Below are 11,123 nucleotides of genomic sequence, written 5' to 3'. Positions count from 1 at the left end.
TTTTTTTTTTTTTTTTTTTTTTTTTGGTACTGGGGATCGAACTTGGGTCCTTACACTTGTGAGTAAGGTGGCAGAACCACTGAGCTAAATCCCCGGCTCAGGAAAGGTTTGTAGAGGTTTCAGTCCATAATCAGCTGGCTCTAAGGCAGCGTGGCAGAGGGAACAGTTCCTGGCAGAAAGATGGTAGCAAAGCAACAAGGGATCTTAACAGCTTTTCCTGAAGCTTTTATCTTATTCGGACCATTTAGGGTGGGTAGCACTCACACCCTTAACCTAGGCCCTTGGGCTAGCACTGTACTGTGCATCAATCACACTCTAGATTCAGCCTCCTCTGTAATAGCCCCACCTCATTCACAGGAGGCTTTGGGGGGACATGTAGACACAAACTGTAACATTCTGCCCCTGGCTCCCAAAGGCTCATTTACATTTTCTTATGCAAAAGGCCACTGAGTCCATCTCTAACAGTTGTCAAAGTCATAACAGTTTCAACATTGCTGAAAATTCCAAGTCCAAAATTTCCTCTGAGATCAAAGGCGAACTCTTAGCTGCAAGCCCCTGTATAAATGAAAAGAAAGTCAAACATTTCCAACGTGAAATGGCACCAGATAGACACTGCCATTCCAAAAGTTACAAATGGGGGATACAGGGAATGGGATCAGAGCAAGACCAAAATCCAGCAGTGCAAATATTAAATCCCATAATCCCACTCCCAGCATCCCTAGCAGTCCACAGCAAGTTGTGAGCTCCAAAGGGTTTGGGTGGCTCGGCCTCTATGGCACTGCTGATCATTATAGCCCCCACAGCTTCTCTCTTGGGCTCATTGCGTTCCCTCCTTGCAGCTTTCCTCAGATGACCCATGCTCTTGTCTTCTCCATACTTTTTTTTTGGGGGGGTGAGACAGGATCTCACTATGTAGTTGAGACTGACCTGGAACTCACTATGTAGCCCAGGCTGGTCTCAAACTAACAGCGATCCTCCTGCCTCAGCCTCCCAAGTGCTGGGATTACAGGCGTGTGCCAGCACACCTGGCTGTCTTCTCCATACTTCTGGTGTCTCCAGTGCACCTTCAGCTTCACACTCACAGTCACACACTGCCCTTTCAAAGGCACACTGCCCAGCCTTCTGAAATCTGGGTAGAAGCTTCCTGACCCCACAACTCTGACATCCTGCATGTGCCTAAATCCGGGGCCACATGGATGATGCCAAAGTCTGCTGCTAGCTGAAGCAGTAGCCAGTCTCTCTCTCCCTTGGCTGTGGGGGTTGAGTGCCTGGATAGCTGAGCATTCTGAATCCAATTCAGAGCAACAAATTCTTTAGGCCACTACCATTCCGCAACATGGTGCTCTGGGGCTTTCTTCTCAAAGCAAAGTCTTTCTTTCACTTTTGTAATTTTTTCCCCCCAGTACTGGGGGTCAAACTGAGGACCTTGTGCTTACAAGGCAGGCATGGTGCCACTGAGTTAAATCCCTGGCCCTTCACTTTTGGGATTTTGAAATTGCAATGGCTGGAGTCCTGCTGTTTCTTTGTGATGCCCTCAGGCTACCTTTTCTATCCTGTTCCTTCTCAGCAGTCAAGATCCACTCTGCTGTTTTTGCATTCCACTGTTTTTCTGGTGCTTAGTTTCTGGCCAAATTCAAAACATTTTCAAGCATTCTGCTGGGTTCTTTTGCTTGATTCTCAACATAAATCTGGCTAAAGGCCCTCAACAGTCACCATGCCACCACCTCAATATTACATTGCCATGAATGTTTTTCTGCCACATTAATTATAGTCCACCCCACTTAGTCTCAGGCAAAGTGTCTAGACATGAGCACAATGCAGACAAACTTTCTGCCAAGGCCTAACACACATTGATGTCCAACAGCCAATTCAGAACTCCTTTCCAGCAGAAAACTCCTGAGCATGGTTTTTACCAGAAAAATTTCTATCAGCATTCTGGTCTTTTGAGCTCTGGCCAGAATCTCCCATCAAGTACAGCCTCAGGCATTCCAGCTCTGCTTTTTCAGTTTACATCTCTGAATTGTTCAAATTCTTCCCACAAGCCAGTTCCACAGGCCCCTAAACCACATGACCAGGTATATTTTCAGCAATGACCCCACTTCTCTGGTACCAAATTATGTCTTAATTACTTTTCTTGTTGCTGAGACAAAATATTCAATTCCCACAAGTTAAGGCAGGAAAGGTTTATTTAGCTCACAGTTTGTAGAGGTTTCAGTCCAAAATTAGCTGGCTCCAAAGAAGGGTGGCATGACAGGCGTCATTAGAAACAGTTCATGGTGAACAGAAGGTAGCAAAGCAACAAGGGACTGTAATAAACGGCATGCAAGGATGAGACCACCTAAGCAGGCTAATGAAAGAAAGAGGTACAGACTTTATTCACCCAGGCAGAGGTGGATTGATGGCAATCAAAAGGCTGCCAGCCCCAAACAAAAGAAGGCAATCCCAGCATCACACACAGTCTAGATTGTCATCTCTGGAAACATCGCACCTGTGACTGTGTAAGGCTTCAGAGGGATATCTAAACACAAGCCGTAACAGGGTCTGTCCAATAGGAAGCACTCTGTTGCTGGAAGCAGACCCCTTTATTTTTCTTCTAATGTCTGTAGGATCTCCAGTTCTCTTATTTGATTCTTGGTGTTGCTAATTTGTGTTTCACACCCCCCCATTTAGTTAGATCTGTATTAATTTTATTGATCTTTTTAAAAGAACCAGCTTTTCTACTCATCTGATTTTCAGAACTGTCATTTGCCAACTTCATTTTGTCTTTGTTATTTTTCTTACTGCTGAGACAAAACACCAAACACCCAAAGTTAGTCTTTTTTTTTTTGGTGCCAGGGATTGAACTCAGGTCCTTGTGCTTTCGAGGCAGGAGTTAAATCCTCAGCCCAACACCTAAAGTTAAAGAAGGAAATTTTTACTGTAACTCACAGTTGTAGAGGTTTCAATTCATGGTTGGCTGGCTCCAAGGCAGGGTGGCATGGAAAAAGGGAAACAGTCACATGACGCAGAAGGCAGCAAGATAGAGAGAAAATAAGCATCAAAGTGGAGAGGCAGCAAGCAACAAACTTCAACAGCAGTCCTCTTTCTAGTCCTTATATTTTATCCAGGCTACATTAAGGTGGGTAGCACTCACACCCAGAGTGAGCCTTCTTATTATCCACACCCAGAACCCAAACCAGTGAGAGGATGAATCTAGTAATCAGTCACACCTTAATCACACACCCTTAATCCCAGCATCACACACTCTAGAGTCAGCCACCTCTGAAAAGCCCCACCTATGACAGTACAAGGCTTTGGGGGGACATCTGGATACAAGTCATAATGTTTCTATGACCTAATTTCCTTTTTCTACTACTGGGAGTTGAACCCATGGCTTTCACATTGAGTTACAACCCCAGCTCTTTAAAAAGTCTTTATTTTGAGACAGGTCTCACTGAGTTGCTAAATTGCTCAGTGTGGGTTTAAACTTGGAAGCGCCCCGAGTGCTGAGACTACAGGCATGCGTCACTATGGCTATCTTTCCCCTTCTAATTTTTTCTTTCTTTCTTTCTTTTTTTTTTTTTTTTTTTTGTACCAGGGATTGAACTAGGGTCCTTGGGTTTGCAAGGCAGGCCACTGACCTGCTGAGGTAAATCCCCGTCTTTTTTTTTTTTTTTGATTGTTTGTTTTGAGACAGGGTCTCACTGTATAGTTGAGACTGATCTGGAACTCACTATATAGCCCAGGCTGGTCTCAAACACACAGCGATCCTCCTGCCTCAGCCTCCTGAGTGCTGGGATTACAGGTGTGCAACACCAGGCCTGGATTTTTCTTTTCTATTTTAAAAATTCTATTTATTTTATTTAGTTTTTCATTGAGATTATTGGTACTTTTTAGGTATACAGTACAGCTACATTCATCATTGGGATCTTGTTCCTTTACATGATGTCTTGGTTCTCATTTTCCCCCATACCCCTGTCCTCCCTTCACCCCTTTCACCCTTTCCTATTTACAAAAACTTTGTTTCCATTATTTCATTTTTCTCATATTTTTTTTCCTTATTTCCTTTCCCCTACCCTTCTCACTTCCCCTACACCTTTAGCCTTTGTCTTCCTATTTCACATTGTCATGTTTCACATCACTGGTCATTCAGGATGTGCAGATGAAAACAACCCTGAGTTTCCACCTCACCCCACAAAGAATGGCTGCTATCAAGAAATCACATAATAACAAAGGTTGGCGGGGTTGTGGAGAGAAAGGAACCCTTCTCTATTGTTGGTGAGAGTGCAGACTGGTGCAACCACTATGGATATCAATATGGAGATACCTCAAAGAGCTGGGATTAGAGGTTCCATTTGACCAAGCTATCCCTCTGCTGGGTCTTTCTAAAAGAATAATACCACAGTGATATATGTACACCCATGTTTACAGCAGCACATTTTATAATAGCTAAAACTTGGAAGCAGTCCAATTGCCCATAAATTGGAGACTGGATAAAGAAGATGTGTTTTTTCTATAAAATGGAGTACTACTCAGCCATAAATCCATTCATAGGAAAATGGATGTATATTGAGGCCATACTCTTAAGTGAAATACATAAGACACACGTGTAAACACTGAACAGTTTCTCTGGTGTGAAAAACTAAAAGGATAAATAAGATCTTCTTTTCTAATTTAAACATGTAAAGGTATCATTTTCCCTCCTAAGCACTTATTTAACTGTATTTTATAATTGTTGATATGTTTTTAATCTTTGAGTTCAAAACATGTTTCAGTTTCCTTTACAATTACCTCTTTGACCTCTGAGTTATTTAGAAGTGCAATATTTAATTTCAAAATATTTGGGATTTTCTCAGCTATTTTTGTGTTACTGATTTCTAATTTAATTTTTTTTTTTTTGTACCGGGGATAGAACTCGGGTCCTTACGCTTGCAAGGCAGAACCACTGAGCTAAATCCCGGGCCCACTCTAATTTAATTATGATGACATACTCTATATGATTTCAATCTAAATTTATTGAAGTTTGTTTTATGAGCCAGAATAAAAATGAGATATTCTGTACACTCAAAAAAGTTACACTTTTTGGAGCACTCTGTAAATATCAAGTACTTCAGGAGGTTTGGTGATGTTATTCCAATCTTCAATATACTAGTTGGCTTTTTGATCTAGTTTTTCATCAATTGTTGAGAGATGAATGCTATAATTATCCATTATAATGTTGATCTTTTAAATTTCCCTTTCAGGTTTTGCTTCCTAGATACCAAATACTTGCGATTACAACTATGCTATCTTCTTGCTGTTGCAATCTCTTAATTTTTATAAAATGTCTCCCCGGGTGTTGAGGCACAATCATGTAGTCCTAACACTCAGGATGCCAAGGCAGGAAGATCACTGCAAGTTCAAACTCAGCTGGGGCTACATCATGAGTTTAAGATCATCCTGGATGACCTCACAAGACCCTGTCTCAAAAAAAACCCCAAATTCCCATACATTTTATACTTAGCACATTTGAACATCTACAGTTTTTCATCACAAAACACAGTACACAGGTCCATGAGATTTCTCATAACAAACATACAGAGCGAGCATAATCTTCAAACTAAGGATACTTTCTAAGAGATAATAAAGTTCTTTTGCAGGATTAAACATCAGAATCTCAGGTAAATTTCTTATATACAAATTAGTCAGGACTCAATTTCATGATGACAGTGTATAAGATGAGTAAGAAAGGATATTTGTTCCAACCTAAGTAGAGTTAATTTTATTAGCGTCTTTGAAATAAAAATGGCCTAGCTCATACTAACTTTTATGACAAGATATAATCCTTCAGGCATTGCCTTCTCAGAGGACTTATGTCAATTTTTCTCCATTCTCTCAATAGCCAAACTTTTCCTTAATATGATACAATATATCTACCTCGGTTCCCCAAATTAAAATCATGCTTAGTGGGAAAAGTGTAGAGATATTCTATTAACGAAAGAAATTAGACAAGGGCACTTTCTGTCATCATTATTAAACATTTTACTGAAAGTAGTAACCAATGAAACTATGGAAAAGTGGAGGTAGAAGTGGGTAAAACTCTATTTAATGACAGGACACTTTAGTTCTTTAGTTTTAGAAACTAAATATGCCAAGTTACTAAGGCAATGGAATAAACTAGTAATATGAAGAAAATGACCGTCTCACATATAAACAATCTACCATGATAATAAATCCATTCAGATTAGCCAGTTACAGGCCCTACTGAAAGGCAGCCTGGATATGCTGAATTGGATCCTGATGCTATTGAATGATCTCTTAAAGTGGACATTTCTGGACTTCAAACACTCCTCACAGACAGACTTGTGGTCAGCCTTCCCTTTCTACCACCTAACCCTGCCCTGCCTCCTTAGAAATTCAGAAGTAGAGGAGCTGGCCTTAATGGCCATACCCATAAACCCAGCACTCGGGAGGCTGAGGCAGAAGGATTGCTGTGAATTTGAGACCAGCCTGGGCCACATAGGTGAGTTCCAGGTAAGTCTCAACTACAAAGTGAGACCCTGTCTCAACCCCTCCCCCGCCAAAAAAGCATCATAAAGCTGGGCGTGGTGGTACACACCTATAATCCCAGCACTCTGGAGGCTGAGGTAGGAGGATCACTGTGAGTTTGAGAGTAGCCTGGGCTAGTGAGTTCCAGGTCAGTCTAACCTCATAGTGAGACCCTGTCTCAAAAAAACAAAACAAAACAAAAATGCATCTTAAGTAGATAGATAAGAAATCCAGAAGTAGCAAAACAAAAACATTTATTTTTCTATAAATATATAGAAGAGACAGGTGGTGAAATAGTTACCTGATTCCATCAATTTGAGTAAGACACGCCTAACTAAATTGGATCAGCATAGGGTGGAAACATCCACCCTAGGGTGGATTGTTGCCTGAAAGGTATAAAAGGGAAACCAAGAAGGAAGAGCTGCTTGTTCCTTCCAAGGAGCTCCAGTCTTCACCTGTACCTTGGACGTATTTCCTGACTTCCAGCACAGACCTTTCCGTCTCTGATGTGGACTCACACAGGATGCAACATTTAGCTCCAGGCCTTCAAGTGGATCTTTCAGGCCTCCAAGGTGCAGACAGTAATTTTGCACTCTCCCACGTGTGACTCTGTGGGCAGCCACTGTAAGTCAGTTTTGTAATTCTTATATATTTGTATATCTTGTATAAATCTGTTTCTCTAGTAAACTCTGACTGATGCAGGCAGCAATGTTTCAGGTAGGGTACTTTGGGGTATAAGAAACAGAATCCCTGATTTAAGCTGACCGAGCAAAGAAAAAAATAGACATTGAGCCCTTGAATGAGCAGCACTACTTTAGCTTAATCTTCATGATACTTCTATTAGAAAATAATAACTATGAGATATCCTTAAGAGACATTCAGAGAGATGGTGAGCTCCAGGTTTGGAATGATGTCACCATGGACATCTGTCACTTTTAGTTGTCCTCAGCACCAGCTTTCCTCCCTTGTGGTGGGCAAGTTTGCTTTCCCCTTAGGTATAGTTCCTTCGCTGCTGTTCCCTGGGTGGTGACAGACCTGTGTCAGCAAGGGTGAAGGCCCAAATCAAGGAATCTTCTAGAAGGCTTGCTGTGAATGCTGGGTATGCAAATAAGGGACCCAGATCACTCCCTTCCTGACTTTAGCTACTCCCAGGCGCCCTGTCCTCAAAAAGGCAGCACTGAAGAGGCTGGAGTGGGGATGTGACCCCACCAGGCCTGGTTGCACTCCTGTTGGAGTGGTGAATTGTGGTTTGATAGCCCCAGAGGACAATGAAGCAAACGGTTCCAGTCCATTGTGGTGCAAGGGGGAGAAAGGGGCAGAAGGTGGCGGGCAGACAATTGCTGGCTGAGTTACAGCCTCCTATGACCAGAGCAGGGACAAAGGAGAGAGGTGGTCACTTTGGCTCACATCCTCAGCAAAGTTTCTACCCCTTCATGCTCCAAGCTCCCTGTAGGGGAAAATATGCTGCTACAGGCTGAAGATGGAGCTGGAAAAATGATCTCAGCAAATGATCTTCCATATCACAAGGGTCTCCGTAAATTTTCAGTTGGGTGCCATTTCTCTGAAGGATACTCTAGTTACACGTGTCACAGCCAGGAACTGTTTTGGAATCTTAGTGGCAGTGGGCAGGTGTCAGAAAACCTGGTGACTGGAGCCAGGCATGGTGGCACATTCCTCTAATCCCAACGTTCTTGGAGGTTTAGGCAGGAGGACTGCAAATTTCAGATGAACCTAGGCAGTCTAGTGAGTTAGTGGGACCCTGTCTTAAGATTAAGAAACAAAAAACAAAGGACTGGAGTCAGTGTGAAGGTCCTGGGTTCATCTCCATTATCACACACACAGAACAACAAAAACGAAAAAACCCTCACAAAATCCACTGTCATTCAATGTCATCAACAAGGAGATTCTCTCTCTCTCTCTCTCTCTCTCTCTCTCTCTCTCTCTCTCTCTCTCCCCTAAATCAGGGTCTTGCTCTATAGTTCAGGCTGGCCTCTCACTCACAGTAATCCTCCTGCCTCAATCTCCTGAGTGCCGGAATTACAGGTGTGTACCACCATGTTTGGCAAATGAAACTTTTTTTTTTTTTTTTTTTTTTTTTAGTTTTTTGAGACAGGATCGCACTATGTAGTTCAGACTGTTCTGGAACTCACTGTGTAGCCCAGGCTGGTCTCAGCTTGCAGCGATCCTCCTGCCTCAGCCTCCCGAGTGCTGAGATTACAGGCGTGCACCACCACGCCCGGTTTAAAAGGAAACTTTTTAAAGGAGATATTTCTCCCAGTGATTGACAAATTACTCAGAGGCTTCTGATATACTAGCAAGTCTTGGTAAATCGATTTCTAAATACTTTTTTTATATCTACAAATTAGGCTCTCTGCCTCCTGACTGCCATGGTACCCTCCCTGTGTTGGAGCTGCTGACTGGATGGATCTCTACAAACTGGTAAAGAAAGAATGGAAATCTCTGCTCCGTGATTTTGGAAACTCTGTTTAACTTGCACACTGGCGATGTCAAGGTTTCCAAGTCCTCCATCTCCGGCAGAAATGTCAAATGGCCCCGTAGCTGAAAGCTGGTCCAATACACAGATCAAGGTAGTGAAATACTCCTACCTGTGGACCATCAGTAACTTTAGCTTTTGCTTAGATGAAACTTGTGAATCCATTCGAAGTTCAGCCTTTCCACCTGGAGCTAATGATGAACTGCAGTGGTGTTTAGGAGTAAACCCAAAATGGCTCCATGAAGAAAGCAAAGATTACCTGTCCTTTTACCTGTTACTGGTCAGCTGTCCAAAGAATGAAGCTTGGGCAAAATTTAAGTTCTCCATTCTGAATGCCAAGGGAGAGGAAATCAAAAGTAAGGAGAGTCAACGAGCTTGTAGGTTTGTGCAAAGCAAAGGCTGGGGGCTCAGAAGATTCATCCGTAGAGATTTTCTTTTGAATGAGGCCAAAAGGCTTTTTCCTGATGACAAGCTTACCCTCTTCTGCGAGATGAACGTGCTGCAAGATTCTGTCAATATTTCTGGCCAGAATACCACGAATACAGTGAAGGTTCCTGAGTGCCGGCTGGCAGATGAACTAGCAGGGCTGTGGGAGAGTTCCCGTTTCACAGACTGCTGCTTGTGTGTGGCTGGCCAGGAATTCCAGGCTCACAAAGCCATCTTAGCAATCCGTTCTCCAGTTTTTAACGCCATGTTTGAACACGAAATGGAGGAGAGAAGAAAGAATCGAGTTGAGATCAGTGATGTGGAGCCTGAAGTATTTAAGGAGATGATGTGGTTCATTTACACCGGGAAGGCTCCAAACCTCGACAGAATGGCACACGATCTGCTGGCAGCTGCTGACAAGTATGCCCTGGAGCGCCTGAAGGTCATGTGTGAGGACTCGCTCTGCAGCAACCTCTCCGTGGAGAATGCCTCAGAGACTCTCATCCTGGCTGACCTCCACAGTGCACATCAGTTGAAGACTCAGGCGCTGGATTTCATTAACTATCATGTTTCTGACATCCTGGAGACCTCTGGGTGGAAGTCCCTGATGGTGTCACACCCTCATTTGGTGGCTGAAGCCTATCACTCTCTGGCTGCAGTGAAGTGCCCTTTCCTGGGACCCCCATGCAAGCGCCTGAAGGTGTCCTAAGATCCCACCTGTCCCAAGACTCCATTTATTTTCCCAAAGTGGCAGTAACTGTTGCTGTCACTGAACGTCGGGTAGACAGGGCAATCTCGAGCTGTGGAGAAAGACTGCATCGTGCCCTGGCAGGGATAGATGGGACTCCCACGGTAAGGCCAGAAAAAAGACACTGGCCCTTTAGGATTTAGAAGAGTAACTTCTGCAGTGTCCTGAGAATGTAACTTATGGGCAATCAGCCATTTTGCTTTTGTAATACTGTTCACCCTAACTGTTGTAATATTGAACCCAAACCCCTGATGCAGAGGCAGACCAATCCATGGGGTGGGGCTGCCCTCAGAGGGAGGGACCACAGCCTCAACCCCATCAATACAGGACCCCTGGCCTTCCTTAATGGTCACCCAGCTCAGTCCTCCAGTGCCTTTGTAACTCTCCCTCTCTTTTTTTCTGTAAATAAACTTTACTCTTGATTTGCACTGTTGTCTGACTCCCCTTCCTCTCCCTTGGAGACAAGCCTCAGAAAATTTGAGGGTAGGCTAGAGACCCCAGATCCACCCACAGATGCCACATCCCAGACTTTAAAATGGCACTAAATAACTTAGGGGATGGGGGAAGAGAAGGGCCCAGCACTTGGGGTTGCTGGACCAAAGGAAAACTGTGTTGCATTTCCATGTTCCCTTTAGCCTTGCTGAATCTGACACCAGGGTGCAGTCTAGGTACTGGCCCAGCACAGCCCAGCAGGGGTACTGGGAGAAACTGTCTGCTTCTTGACAGAGCAGACTCCATAGAGGCAAGAAGAAAAAGATGTTCAGTTTCAGGAGAAAGGAAAAAGAAAGAAGAAATAGTTTTTGCAGAATCGGTTTGTGGATTCCAGGAATATTTAGGCTGAGGGAAACAAATTTTAGTCCTTCCAACTGTGCTAAAACTTGGATGTTTGTGAAAATGTCTCATCACCATAAAAGTATCAGAAGAGCTCTCACTGTAGCACTTACTGCT

General features: G+C 43.4%; 1 protein-coding gene across 3 annotated transcripts in view; it reads left to right on the top strand.

Moving 5' to 3' along the window:
* The window catches only part of LOC104867451 (speckle-type POZ protein-like), a 22,541-nt gene extending 11,984 nt beyond the window's left edge, over window positions 1-10,557 (top strand). For 2 of the 3 annotated variants that reach the window (XM_033761144.1, XM_033761145.1), the window contains one exon: window positions 8,874-10,557. In XM_033761144.1, coding sequence (XP_033617035.1) covers window positions 9,012-10,136 — 1,125 coding nt within the window. In that variant the 5' untranslated portion in view covers window positions 8,874-9,011 and the 3' untranslated portion in view covers window positions 10,137-10,557. Of the gene's footprint in view, window positions 1-6,617; window positions 6,656-6,993; window positions 7,132-8,873 lie in introns of those variants that run through there. The other variant, XM_033761143.1, reaches the window with a different exon arrangement.
* The last annotated feature ends 566 nt before the right edge of the window (window positions 10,558-11,123 follow it).

This window comes from Fukomys damarensis, unplaced genomic scaffold, assembly GCF_012274545.1.
Source record: "Fukomys damarensis isolate Sample0158 unplaced genomic scaffold, DMR_v1.0_HiC HiC_scaffold_7, whole genome shotgun sequence".
Classification (NCBI taxonomy): domain Eukaryota; kingdom Metazoa; phylum Chordata; class Mammalia; order Rodentia; family Bathyergidae; genus Fukomys; species Fukomys damarensis.
This window is presented reverse-complemented; position numbering and strand designations above follow the sequence as displayed.